General features: G+C 30.1%; 1 protein-coding gene across 1 annotated transcript; it reads right to left on the bottom strand.

Moving 5' to 3' along the window:
• On the bottom strand, window positions 8,893-11,015 carry LOC105158500 (ethylene-responsive transcription factor CRF2-like). The gene has a single exon (XM_011075286.2). The coding sequence runs from the start codon at window positions 10,134-10,136 to the stop codon at window positions 9,147-9,149; it is 990 nt and encodes a 329-aa protein (XP_011073588.1). The 5' UTR covers window positions 10,137-11,015; the 3' UTR covers window positions 8,893-9,146.

Genomic DNA, 15,507 nt, shown 5'->3' with positions numbered 1-15,507 from the left:
CATAATTATTTTACTATTTTTCCCTCTTTATAATAATTATTTTTAATGTATCCGTTTAAAATTATCTTTCACCAACAGAGTTACTTAAAAAAAAAAAAAAGAAAACGTCCATTTTTCAAATATTTTTAATTTAATGTTTATCTATTTTTCATTATTTGATACAAACACTCTCAGCTCTTTCTTCTACTATACGCGAAATGTTTACTTTTTGTTATTAGGTTGTTTAAAGAAAATAATACACCAAATTAAAGTGTTTATTTTGCATTATGAAGGTCCACTTCTGATCCAAGAGTCCGGTACTAATTACTGTTGCAGTTGAATATCTCAACCTACTCATGATAATATACCCAAGTAAAGTTTGTATTACATTATGGAGGTCCATTTCTGATCCAGGAGCCCGCTACTAATTATTACTTCGGTTGAATAACTCAAACAGCTTAAGTAAACATAATATAATTAATACATTCTTTTTTTTTTTTTACATATAACTCATAACGAAATAACACGGGGACTAAATTTCAATTTTCTCTATCACTTCTCTGACAAGGGAAGAAGTCAAATTGAATTTTCTATTGCGATTTATGTTGCATCTTCTATTTCGTTTAACATATACACGTTATAAAATCTTTTTTAAATAAAATTGATGATATAATCATTATACCCATAACGCTGTAGATGTAAAATAGAATAAAATACGCAACAAAAATTATAATAGAAAATTCAATCCGCTGCTGACATCACAACACAAACAAAACTCCAAATTTGTCATAAACAACTAATTTACCATTGATAGTTAGAATTTGACACAAATATAGCACTTAATTTATCTTAAATGAGCGGTATATATTTTGTTGCAATTATCATATCATAGATAAGTGAATTTTGAGAAGTAAAGTGAAATTGGGAAACAAGTTGAGTAGTAGAAGGACCCTTCTTGATATATCACTTAAATTTGTCTTTACAAAAATAGAAAAGGCATATTGCATTGATGCTCCTTTAAATTACATCTAATTACATAAATATTTCATCTTTTTTACAAAATTATATGTGTATTTTTTGATGTTATAGTTGTAATTACGAGTCCCTATTCGGGAGGAAAGTTATACAAGAACACCTCTCGAGATAATTACGTGCATCGACATCCTTCAAAATGTGTACTTGTAATGTTACAAGAGACATGCAGTATTTGTGTAATTGAATCTAATTTTACAGGATATCCATATAATTTTTTCAAGAAATAATGATAAATTATTCAAGAATATGAATTTTTTTCAATTATTGACAGATTATCGAATTATTGCATCGACTTATCTATTTCTACTATTTATTAATGGGATATTCATTCATTTTATTTTTATTTCGATCAAAATTATCATTCAAGAATAATTAAAAAAATTATCTATGGGGGACTAATTAAAAAATTTTGATTTATATTTTGATATTTTTTGGTAAGTTATGTAGTTGAATTGTAACATCCACTGCAAAATATTTCTATATTTATATATAAGCCAAGATTTTGTGATGCTGCAAGAATTTATAATTAGCCCAAATTTTTGTCGAAATGTTTGTCATATTTGAACTCCCAGCTCATGATAGGACCACTTGTAGCTGACAACTGCTAAAACAGTTCTTGTAGTATGTGCCCTGGCATGCAGCCAAACAGCCCCTAATAATATTTTCATGTTTTTTAAGTTTTTCGTGTTTTCCGGTGTATTGTTACAAACCCGTGGTGCATGAATATGTATGTGATACTTTTTGGTATTTGTTAATGAAAAAAATTGCAAGCAACCCCTTTGTGATAATGTAAATGAGTAAATTATTTTCTTATAAAAAAATAAATAACGATTTACCTCTCTGTATTTTTTAAAATACGACAATTTACTTCGCTATGATTTTTAAAATGAAGCAATTTATCTCCCTTATTAAGAGAGGTAAATTGCTTCATTTTAAAAAGTATAGGGGGTAAATTGTGATTTTTTTTCATAGAGGGGTAATATACTTATTTTCAATATCACTGGGGGGTTAAATTACTATTCACCCATTTGTTAATATACGTATAATAATTTAATTTCGTATTTATCAGAAATTACGGGAGTGTTTGCAAAAATTTATATTTTCAGAAAAATAAATTTATAGAAAAAGTTGAAAGTTATAGCAGAATTAAAAGACTTATACTTTTAGAAAAGTAAATTTTGTAGAAAAAGTTGGAAGCTGTACCAGAATTAAAAGTTGAGAATATTTGTAAAAAAAAAATAAAAAGCAGATAAAAAGCTAAATTGAATAATTTTTAGAGAAAAAACACTTTTAAAATAAACTTAATTGATTAAAGACCATTTTGTTCATATGTGTTAAAAAATACTATTTTTTGCTTATTATTTCAGCTGTTCTTGGTCAATAATAACTATTTTTCTACAAAAAATAAGAAATTCAATCTCGATTAGTATATTTCATGCTTATTTTTAAAAAATATGTTTAATTAATGAACGAAATAATATAATTAGATAATATAGCAAATAAAATATAAAAATTTTAAAATATTAAATATATGAAAGTGTATAATAAGATAAAGTAGTCAAAAATAAAGTTGAATTGATTTACAAAAAGGCCAAAGCAGCTAGAAGCACCCTTTTTGACCTGAAAGCTATTTTTTTAGCCATTTCAGAAGTAGAAATTGGGGTCTCAAACACTTCAAAAGTACTTCTTGATAGCTAGAAGCTAAAAAGTGATTTTTTAAAGCACTAGTAAACACTCCCTACACCTCATTAATATCTTTATGGGATAATTACACTTTCCTCCCATGAGGTTTAGTATAGTAACACGTAGACTTCCTGTGGTTTGGAAAATTACATCTAGCATTCCTGAAATTTGCTTTCATCGAGGAATTTTGACTATCAAAGGAATTTATTTATTAGATGGAAGTAAACGGTGCTTTAGCTAAGCTTATTAATAAGATGTTGTTATAATATGTTATCATTTGTACTTAATTTGATGAAAAATAAACTAACTCGTTAAGATTTTGAAAATAAATTGGGGATTTTCTAAAGGTACTTATAACTCTTAACATCTTATTTTCAGATCTTATCAAATTTTTTTAAAAAAATAAAAGTTATCAAACACTTTGCAACGTATTATAAGTTATAAACCTCCTAGCAAGAATCCAATTATTAGTAATGAAAATGATTTTTCTATCTGATTGTCTTACATACTTCTTACGTTTTTAATAAATTTATCGAAATAATCCTATTTATATTGTATTTATTTTCAAAATGATTTTATTTATATATGCATTTAAATAAGTTTTGTTAATCTGTTTAATCAAAGTTGATTTTCCAACTCTTTCCTGAGGATAAGAATCGAGACTTATCTTTCACATGAACAAAGTGTCATCATTGAGTCTTCTCACTGTACCTGTTCAATTATATATCATTCTCAAACTTTCTTAGAGTAAGGCCTCCCTAGCCTGTGTTGTATGATGATTCTTGAAATTTATTATTAGTATTATTCTTTAGTTCAAAGAACGCAATCGTCGAGGAATAACTGCCTGACTCATCAAAATATATCTATTTATACGTATTTAAATAGTAACGATAGTAAAAGAATATATTTATTTATATGTATTTTTATTAAAAATATATTGATTTAATATTATAATTTTATACAAAATGAAATTTTATTTACCAATCAAAATATATTTTTATTTTTACAAAAAAAAATATACAAAATAAAAATATATATTTTTCACTGAAAACATCTGTTAGCACACTAAACGCTTTATCCAATGTTTCCAATTAGTTTCACTTTAGAGCGCGACTTTTTAATCCTTAAAATATTCGTAGTAACAATTAACATATCAATTATGAAGAACTAATAATAAATTACTACCAAAACTGATAAAGACTCGTGACTTCTTTGTCCTGAGGCTTCAGTTTCGACTGCTCAATCAAATTAACAGTAACTAAAAGATTAATTAGCTTTTGTGTAATATTGAACTTGAAAAATTAATTTATTTTCAAGGTAAACTACAAAAAAAAAAATTTAAAAAAAAATTATAAGTATCTCTGCATTGTTTGAAAAATTTATATTAATTCTTAAAATTTTAAAATAATATATAAATATATATTAATAATAAAATATTATTTTATATCTAAATATATAATTATATTAATATTTTTAATACAATATTTTGGGGGGGGGAGGGGGGCGTGGCGGGCGGGGGGGGGAAGGGGAAGCCAGTCCCGCAATAGGATGGGGGATTGATTATTATTTTTTAAAATAATAATTTTACTTTTATATATTATAATAATTTTATTTTTTATAAATCTTAATAATTCATATAATATAATTTTATCCAATATGTGGTCCAACTCATTTTCTAAAACAATGTATGACTAAAAATCCTCAAAAAATATCCACTTGGCATGCAATGTCATTTTTTTCGGTCAAATATTAAAATTTCAACCACTGAAGGTCTAAATTTTATCAATTTTAAAACTTAATAATTTTATAAAGAATGGGCTCATTATCGGATGAAAATTAATATTGAGCATATTTATTGGACTAAAAATTAATTTTTTCTATATAAAATTTTAATATAAATAATTTTTATGCATTCGAAAAATGCACAGGTCCAATGAATTTAGATAATCGTTCAAGACTTGGCCAAAGTGAATGGAAATCTTGAAGGTGGGGCCTGCAAAAAGACATTAGTACTCCAACGTCCAAGTAATATTGGATTTAAGATTGAATAAAGTGAAAAACTAAGTGAACTTAATTAAAAGTCGAGATATTATGAATAAAGTGGATAAAAAGTATAAGAATGCGTGATAATATGCTTAGAGAGAGCATAAAAGATAGCTTAAAGAGCGAGAGGGGAGTTTAAAGAGTAATAGGAGCGTGAGAAAGGTGTTCCCTGCCTAGAAGGACCAAAGCTGTATTTATAGGGGAGTGCCCCCATCAGTTGGGGATGTATCCCACTCCCAAGAATCATGCTTGAAGTTCGTTGAGATGGTTAGGATAAGGGGGCGTCCTTTATCCGCAGTTAGGGGTGCTTTAGTAGGAGTCCTTTTAGTCTAGGAATACCCCTTATCTGCAAGGAGTCCTAGCCATCAGGAGGTTCCTCCTTGTTAGGGTTAATGTGGTCCAAGCGGCTATAGACGTGTCACGTGGGAGAGTGGGTTGTCGGGCCTTTAGGATCGATTTAATGGACTTTGATTATGGTCCGCGTCGGGGGATGTCTTGGGCTATTCGTTTCTTTCCTCTTCTTTTTTTGGCTGCTTGGGTCTTTCTGGGCCAATCTATTTTTATGCATATCAATTTATAGGTATATTTAATATATATATTTTTCTAAATAATTTTTTTATATATTATAGGTATATTTTAATAGGCCTGAATTGGCTAGGTTGATTAGGAGGGGTATTTTACCCATTGTCTCTAAAAAATAAATTTAAATCGACTAGGGGCAGTGTGAGTCATTGTTAATAACATAGGGGTGATTTTTTATATTTAAATTTTTATACGGAACTTTTTAGTATTTTTCTATATCACAGGGGTCAAAAAGAATTTTATTATATTAAAAACTATACCAAACATTATCCTTTATTTCCAAATAGAACTATATATTATGAGTTGATATTACAACCCGATGCAGGCAAACATTTTTTCACATTTGTCAAAAATGAATGAGTTTGAATAACTTATACCCAATGCCTCCTCTCTTTTGCGTGGTACTTTTTTAAAATAAAATTATAAAATTTATCTAAAATAAAAATAAATAATACCTTACATAACAGGACACCCTCAATCACAACCCGCCTTACAATTACAAAATCTTTCACAAAGATTTGGTAATGGGAGAATTGTGGGTGTAGAGGAACGAATTTACTAAATTAGGGGAAGAGGACATTCTGAAAAAGGCCTGCAATGTGCATGATTCTGGATTCTGTGCGTACCAAACAAGAATGTCGTTAAAGACAACATCATTGCTTCCTTTTTCTGGACCCCCATATCATACTTTATTAATCATTTAAATTTATATATATTTCCCAAGAATCATATTTTCCACTTTTAAAATTTATATCATATCCATCTAATTAGTTCAACTATATTTGCAGTATTTTATAAAATTATATATGCAAAATGGTTCTTGAAAATTTATTGAGGTATATATATATATGTTTGGATTTATATTTAGATAAATTTAAAAATATTTTATTGGAGTTATTGGTGTTACATTAGGTTTTTAATACGATAATTAATACATAAATGTGTTAATGATATTCTTTTTAGTACAAAAAAAATATGATTTTTGGTCACGACTAATTATTATGACTAAAAGTAAAATTATGATAAATAATAATTAACTATAATTTCACAATATCTTCTACCCTTTATATCAGCAAGTGAAGTTAAAATATTAATCATATTTAAAACTCAATATATAATTTATCAATAATTAGGAATCATGTCAAATGCATTGACCCTAGCCAAGATGTACAACAAATGCTGACAACTAGTCGTGTTCAAAATTTAAATTTTATATTAATTTATTTAGTCATGATTGATAATATAAAGGATTAATTAAATTAGGTCTCTACTGAAAATAAAAAATTACACTTTTTTATAAAAAAAAAAAGGAAAATTAAAATTATATTTGTAATCCTTCGAAAATTCTTCATCTACATTTATACACTTTCCTATAGATTGCAACCAAAAAATGTTGATCTTAAAAAATTATATATAAATTTTTATTTTTACTCCTTATTCAACATTTCATATAAATATTGACAATATAATTAATTTTTCATTTATCAATACACTTTTTAGTCAATAACAATAATTTAAAAATAATATTTTATACAGTCAATACATCCTTCTGACTATATATATATATATATATATATTACATTTACCTCCCTATAAGTATAAAAGTATTACCAAGGCATCTTCGTTAATAAGTATACAAAATATTAAATGAAGGGTAAAAATAGAAATATATATAATTTTTTTTTGTTAACTTCAGTATTTTCAGTCCAAACACTAATTGGACGGGGTACAATTATAAATAGAGAATTTTAGAAGGGAGTGTAAGTGTAATTTTGAAGTGTTTTGCGATAAAATATAATTTATATTTTTAGAGGAAGTTTGAGTGTAACCAACTCAAATATTATTTTTTTCATAAATATTTATGAATGAAGATTAGATTAAAAGAAAATTGTCCCACACTAATAATATATCATATAATTGATGCATGTAAGCAGCCAAATATGAAGGAGGACATAAATGTTAATGTGACATCATAATTATATGTTGTTAATGATGTGGTGTAAAAGAAGGGGCAAAGGTCATTATTAATAATTGCAAATATATATGTTGTCCTAAAATGAAACATTATGTTATATGAAAATAATAAAAGCAGTACTAATCAAGTCCTGTAATAATTTTGGCCCTAATTTTTTTTGTTCCTTTGATTTTGACAATATTAAATTTAGTTCTTTATCTTGTAATTTTACGTAAATTCAATTATTTATAACATTTTTATCCTTTTGATGATAAAGCTTAATAATCTATCCTAATGTTCTTAAAAGATCCAACATAAATTCATACCTTGTTTCAACCGTCTTCCTCCCAGATATTTCAAGTCCTCAGTTTTCAGTTCTAAAATGCAAAATGAATGGAGATGAACTAAATTTGCTCTCTTAAAAGTTGTGTAGGGGTAAAATTGTCTAGAATTGGATCAGAAGACTAAAATAATATATTTTTGAAAGTTACATAACTAAAACTAAAACGCGTAAATTTAAAGAACTAAAATTAAGAATAGATAAATTTAAAGGACTAAACAAATAATTTTCTGTTTTAGTGCATATGGGATTGGAGTGTATTAGGCCTAAACCTCCTGTTGAGTGCACTCGATAATTATATACTGATGAAAATGAGGTAGATGGGCATTTTAGTAATTTTGTAGGTAAACGTCTCGACCTTTTTTCTTTTTTTTTTTTCTTTGACATCTCCCTACTCTCGCACCATCTCAGCCTTTGAAGCCAATATCCACTTATCATTAGGGTTTTTTTTTTTTATTTAAATAAAGAAGGATCAAAATTGGTTCCCAACTTCTCCTTAGAATTTGAACAACTAACATATCTTTCACAGGAATAAGATGTCACTATTGAAAATCTCGATGTTCTTACTTCTTACTATCAAAAGTTAAGGAAGTGGTCCCTCTATTGAGGTTTTGTGTAATTATACGTAGACTTTCGATGGTTTGAAAAATTACATTTAATACGATTGTTTCTATCCATTAAATTGATAAATCCCTAAATTTATCAAAATTCACCAAATTTATTGATATTAAAAAAAATAAAATAAAAATCTGTTGTATTTACTCCTCATTAACTTATTACAAGTCAAATTTATAATCTTTTTATAATCAAATTATCATTACCGATCAAAACCTGAAAACTTAATTTCACATTTTTGTATGTACTCCCCAAGTTTCTTCGAACCAGCCCATGTGTTCATTTAGTCAGCATGATAATTTTATACTGGGTTGGTAACACTGTAATTTGAGAGTCGATTCTTCTTAATTAGACTTTATTAACATGTCAATTTATGATACAAATAAAAATATATATATTTCAATTATAAATACATGCGCACACGACACACAAAAAGACCCAAATTTCTATTTTGTTTTTTCACATAATTCATCGCGCCAACTTTTCCATGTGTCTACAATATAACGAAAAGTCATATTTCGTATAATTTACGAGAGTCGACGTCTGTTGGGTCAATTGATAGAACAATTTAGTTCTATATACTAACCCGTGATGACGATTAACGTTCAAACCATCTAAATTTCATTACAAGAGAAAAATAAATGTACTGTTCGAGATACGATTATATCTTAATTATAGCATAAAATATCGATTAATTCACAATAGTACTTAAGAAAAAAAAAATTCATTTACTCATAAATTTAACAGATTCACATTGACAGAGAAGCCGAAAACAAAACTGAAACTCAAAAAAAAAAGAAAGAAAAAAAAAACACTCGATGATGGATATAACATAGGATAGGCCGATTGAGGTGGTAATATTTCAAAACTGCGGAGAAATCAGCGAATGTTTGCTACAGTGTCTTTTCAAAGTACTCAAAGGGCAACGAGAGGATCCGACCCGAATATGTCACCAAAGTCCTGAAAGAAATCATCCGCCTGCCACTTGGATGGTCCTGACCTGATTCCCAGATCGGTGGTATTTGGCCCGATGAGCACGTCTTCGCAGCTGTCGAGGTCCAGTCCGAATATGTTGTTGTCCGACAAACCCGCTTCATCAAACAAATCGGGTACGGGTACCGGGTTTTCGAAGTCGATGAACAAATCATCACCCCGCGGGAATATGGAAACATCCGAGAAATAGTCATCGTCGTTCTCTTTTATCAAGACGCCGTCGTTGGATGGGGAGAAGATAGAACACGACTCGGCTTCGGCTTGGGAGTCGGTCGCTGAGACGAACCGGAGGACTGATTTGGGCGATGTCACATTGCTGTGCGACTCCTCGCCCGAGTTGTACCCTGAGCTTGTTTTGTTGTGCTTGACTGGTGGAGTGGAGAAGTTGGTGAGCGCGTCTGGCCCACGCAGCTGAATAGCCGCGTGGTCGTACACCATAGCAGCCTCCTCCGCCGTATCGTAGGTGCCTAGCCACAGCCGTACACGTCGCAAGGGGTCTCGAATCTCCGCCGCCCATTTGCCCCACGGCCTCTGCCGTACACCGCGGAACTTCCCCAGCTTCGCCGCATTCTTCGTTTTACCGCCACTACACTTCTTCCGCTTCAGCATGCTAACCGACGCACGGCTACCACTCTTCGCGACGCCGTTACCGTTTCCGTTATCGCTGCAGCAGGGCTGGATTCTGACCTCGTTAATAAATTTCCTGACTCTCTGTCGGCTCCCAGAAGAGCCGCCCTCTTCATCACTGGACGAGTCAGTGGCGTCAGCGTCCGTAACGGAAATCCGTACTATTCTAGTGGTCATCTCGACCGGAAAAGGAGTTTCCCCGCCGGAGATGGAATATTCCGGCCTGCCCACAACTACGGTATGGTATACTTGCTCAGTGTATTTAACTCTTTTACCAGGCAACATGGTTTCTTCGTTCTTCTTCTCGTGGGACTAGAGCGAGAGAGTGTGTGTGTGAGTGTTGTTTATGATGAGATTCGCATTGAAAGGGAGAGCGTGAAGAGGTGGAGAAAAAAGCGAGAGATTCTGTGAGAATAAAGAGAAAGAAGAGCAACGTTAAAGAGAAGTCTTCATACCAAGAAAAAAGGCAATAAAATCAGGAATTACAAGGAGGAAAGTTTGAGGAAAGTAAGACTACTAAAAAGAAGAGATATATGTCTATCTCTCTCTCGGAGTTAAAGAGAAAGAGAGCTGGAAAAAGCTTTTCGGCGGATAGTCTAATTAAGAAGAGAGGTGGTGGCAGACAACAGGCGGAGAACAGAGATAAACACCACACCACGTACATACGTACTGCCTAAAAATCACAACTCTGTGCGACCGAGAGAGAAAGCAAAAGTGGGGGAGTGGGGGAAATCAAGAAAAAGTTGAAGATGGGAAGAAAAAGGGACGGAATATGTGTACGTTGAGTCTGAGGAGAATCAAACCCATGCTCACTCAAACGTCTTCTGCAATTCCACTAAATGGGTATGAATATTTTGAATAAAACCCAGATGGAAACTGCCCGGATTCCTCTGCTTTTCTTCTTCAAGCCGAAATGAGAGTTTTGGAATGTGTGTATGTGTGTGTTTTGTATAGAGAGAGAGAGAGAGAGAGAGAGAGAGAGAGAGAGAGAGAGAAAAGGGTATAGATACTGAGTAGTGTGGCAGCGGTGGAGACGGAAATACTTGAGCTGAGGCTGGAATGGCCACTCCGCACTGGGCAGTGGGCACCGTTCAGTTTTTGAATTTCCTTTTTGGTTTTGGATATACAAATATGTATTGTATTCAATGTTTTTGTTGCTCATTTGTATTTAATTTTATATTTTGTTTCAAATTTTAAATTTCAATTTATATCTATATTTAATAAAAGATTTTACACATATAACATGCTAATTTTAATTAAATGAATTACCATGTACAATACAAATTTACATATATATACCATATACATAAAGATTACATCATAAATTTTATTTAAGTAGTTTCTTTTATACATAATGTGGAGGTATATATGAACCTAAATAGAATATGGAATAGGAATTGGAACAAAATAATTAAGAAGTGAAGTAATCCATCACGTATTATATTGAATACTTTCAAATAGTAATATTGAGACTACGTAATTTTTTGAAATAAAAATGATGAATTATTATTAATCGAAATAAATCGATTACAATCATTTCTGTCGAATATCAAAATATAACAAAGACCATTACACTAAGCATCCAACACCTATTATGCAGTAGAAACAACATCTCAAATATATGACAAATATTTCAACTTTGCCAACTAAATCAGGCCTCATTGAGACTACGTAGATAAGCTTTATTAAGTTAAACAATTAAAATAACATTTAACCACTCAACAGTGGGCTATACACTAACTTGCCTAATACAATTAATTATCATAATAACTTCTCAAATAGGAGATATGCGACATAGGATTTTTAGTGCCGACTTATCTTCTTCTGCTAGCTCACGTGAATTTTATCGTTTATGACGAATCCCTTAGTCTGTCGAGAGGGATGCTTAGCATTACAACATATTGTATTGTATTTCTGTACTCCTTCTACTTAATGAAATTTATATTTATATAAAAAAAATTAATAAACTCAAATAAAAATAAAACAATACCCATATATTTGATGGGATTTTTTTTCATAATAATAAGTTCGAATCGACGTATGGGCATTTTATTTATTTTAAAAATAATTATTTAAATATATTTTAATAGTAATTGTGTTTAGGTGAGAAAAGTAATTTCACTTTTTGGAAATGAGTTTGTCTTAATGATGTTTAATTATGACTAATACGTCGCTCAATTATCACGCGGGTAATTTTTATCGAGCCGCCGCAACTGATGGGGCCTACGATGGCGACACGTTCCAGAGATTGGGGCCCACGTCACGAGGGGTAGATTCGAGAATTGGTTTAAGCTTTAAGGTGGTTGGTTTTCCCATTAAATTTCGTCTCTCGGGTTCTGAGTCACGTGACTACCGGAGGGCGACGGTTCCGTTAATTCAGTCAGTCAAAATGACACGTCACTCTGTCTCTCTGACGCTCAGGATTTTTAACCGCACCACTTTAACGGCATGGTTAATAACCGTATCTATCTTAGCTATTCCTCACCTCTTTGGAGACAAGCCAAATAAAGAATAATTTTGTCGCCCAACAGTCCAACGGTTCTGATTTTAAGATCTCCAATTTGGGTACGTGTGTAATTGGAATTGAAAAGTTAATCATATTACTAGATATTCGATGTGGGATAATCTATAAAAATTTATTTGAGCTCGATTCGTTAATTTCACAAATTAAAATTAGATTTAATTCTTCGATTGATGAATTTTCAAAACTCAGCTCAAGCTCGATTCAATTGTTAAAATATTTAAAAATAAGATAAAATATACTCTGCCCCTAAACTATTTTTAATGTAATATTGACCCTTAAATTGACAATTGTAATACTTAATTTTTCAGTTGGATAGAAATGCCCTTCATGTCTATACAATTGTATTATTTTCAATATATTTTAGTATTTTGCATATTAATTATTATCAAATATTTTTTCAATTAATTTTTTTAATAAATAGTTAATAACTTACTATTGCAACCAAAATTAATAAAAAAAATTTATAACTTTTTTTGTGTTGTTATTGTACTCATTAATTCATTACTTAACTTTGAATTTGTAAAATATAACAAAAGTCGAACTATTTAATTCATTGATTATATTTGATATTAGAAAAAAATATTTATTTAGTTTTTGTCAACTGTTAATTATAGTCCTTTAAATTTACCCATTTTAGTTTTAGTTCGATAACTTTAAAAAAATTACTTAATTTTAGTTTTTGATCCAATCTCGGATAATTTTATCGCTACACAGCTTTTCAAGAGCAATTTTAGTCCATATATATCCATTCATTTTGTATGTTGTAGTTAATACTCATCTAGATTAGTATAAGAGTCTATATTTATTAAAAAAAATATTTGTAATTATACTTAGAGCACTAAGATGGACTATTAGCCTTTATCATCAAAAGAAAAAAAAAAAGATCATAAATTAGGTAAAAGACAAAAATCTACCCAAAATTGATAGATAAATGACTAAATCTAATACTGCCGAAAATCAGGACCAAAATGAATCCAGACCAAGGTTATTGGGCGAAATTTTTCTTTTTTTCCTTGACTTTATTATAATTAAAATATACTTTTTCCAATTAAGAAAATTTTAATTAAACTTAAAATAAAAAATTTAAAAAAAAAAAAAAGAAATTCTTTGAACTAATTATACATATATAAAATATAAGGGCAGTATTGTCCAAAAATTTATTTATAGGGGGGTAAGTATTACATTTGTTAGTTTAAGGAGGTAAATATTACATCAAGAATAGTTTGGGGGGCAAAGTGTATTTTACCCTTAAAAATATGAAATATTGGAGCTCGACTGACGCCCAATTTATTAAAGCTCATTCGAGTACTATTTAATTATTAATCAAGATTAAATAGTATTTTTCAAACTCGACAGTAATTCCAACAAATTTGAATAATAGTGTGTTCAACTTCAATCGACTCATTTGCAACCTTATGTATAAAAAAAAAAAAAAAGCTAAAAAATAATTTCTTAACAAGTGGTGGATTTTGGAATAGGGTGTAAGGTCTAAATAGGGTTATTTCTTGATAGATTTTCTGAAAAATAATTTTAAGAATATGTTAAAGCTGTCTTCACTGTAAGAAAGCACACTTGTATAGGGTAATACAATACTATTTGTAGGTTTTGACCCAATCATACAAATCCATTATATATGGCCCAATGATTGAGTGTTGACATTTCGAGTAGTCGAGTCGACTCGACCCAATAAAAAATGCACGAAGCTAGATTCTTCATGGGTTATGTTTCTTGGCTTTCGTTTGGGTAATTTGACTATTTTTATCATATCATGGTTTTACACGTACTAATCATTACATATTAATTTATATTTCATAAAAGCAGGACCTTAATTTATGACTTCTAGGGGAAGAGGAAGAACAATGAATAATTGATGAGACCTAAATGAACTGATTAAGAAAAAAGATAAAAAAAATAATAGTGATGTACATATAAATGGATTAGCTCAAAAAAGCCCAAACTATCCTAAAAAAACAAAAGAGATCGTAACAGCCTAAAGGAGTAATGGCCCAAAATGCTCCAAAGAAGCCCAGTCTGTATAGATCCCCTAAGGAGTCGGGAGGTGTCCCAAAAAAATAAATTGGTCGAAAGAAGCCTAACGACCCGCATCCTAGGAGGTCCAAATCCAAGAAGGCCTCACAGGCCTACAAGATAGCTTAGAGACTTAAAATTTCCCAATTAACTTATGATTGCCTATGAATAGAGAGCTCCTCGAGTAGGAGAAGATATTTTGTAGTTTGCACCTCGTATACTACAAACTTGAACTTAATATTATATATTTTTTACCTCCATACTACCACTTTCACTTTAATACTACAAAATTAGTTGATAGGAACTCTTTAGTTTTGTACTCAGAGTTTTACTTCAATATCAATCTCTGTATTGTACACAAAAAATAAGAAATAATATTCTCATTTTTACTCATATATACTCTTTTATTTTCCAACACTTTATTTCATTACTTTCTACTCTAAGTGGACACGAACGTTATTTTTTTTGCTCGTATCAAATAGCACTCATAATTCTGAATAATTCATTATTATATGTTACTTAATTGTTAAATATTGACATCTGTAATCATTCTCACATTCACCACCTAAACTAAACCTCGTTGACCCAAATTGTATTTTCTCGAAGTTCATTAAAATCTTATTGGCGCATGTTGGGATGGGGAGTGAAAGATTGAACCTAAATATAATCTCTAATTAGGTTTTAGGGTAAAAAATATTTTACCCCATGAAATATGATCATTTTTACAATTTGTCATGTATTACTTTTTCTTTTTTCTTCTTTGATGCTCCTTGTCGTATAAAGTGCATGATTTTTGCATCTTACCGTCTCATACCATTTTATAGGAAAGAAATTATACGCACATCATATGGTATTTTTAAGGGCAAAATTGTCACTTCCTGACGTGTGCCTCAAGTGTGTTTTGAGTGGGAAATTAAAGTCAAGAAAATGATAATTTTGCCCTTAAAAATATCATATATTGTACATGTGACTAATTTTCGGTAAAATTTTCAGCAAAAAGTGATTTGAGATTATATGATGTAAAAAATGTGTAATTAGCATGACAAAGTGCAACAATTTTATGAGTGAATGGAGAGATGCTGAAATGAAAAATTAAAATAAAAA

The sequence above is a fragment of the Sesamum indicum genome, linkage group LG1 (assembly GCF_000512975.1).
Source record: "Sesamum indicum cultivar Zhongzhi No. 13 linkage group LG1, S_indicum_v1.0, whole genome shotgun sequence".
NCBI classification, from domain to species: domain Eukaryota; kingdom Viridiplantae; phylum Streptophyta; class Magnoliopsida; order Lamiales; family Pedaliaceae; genus Sesamum; species Sesamum indicum.
Note: the sequence above shows the minus strand (reverse complement) of the source record. Positions and strands in the feature narration are given on the sequence as shown.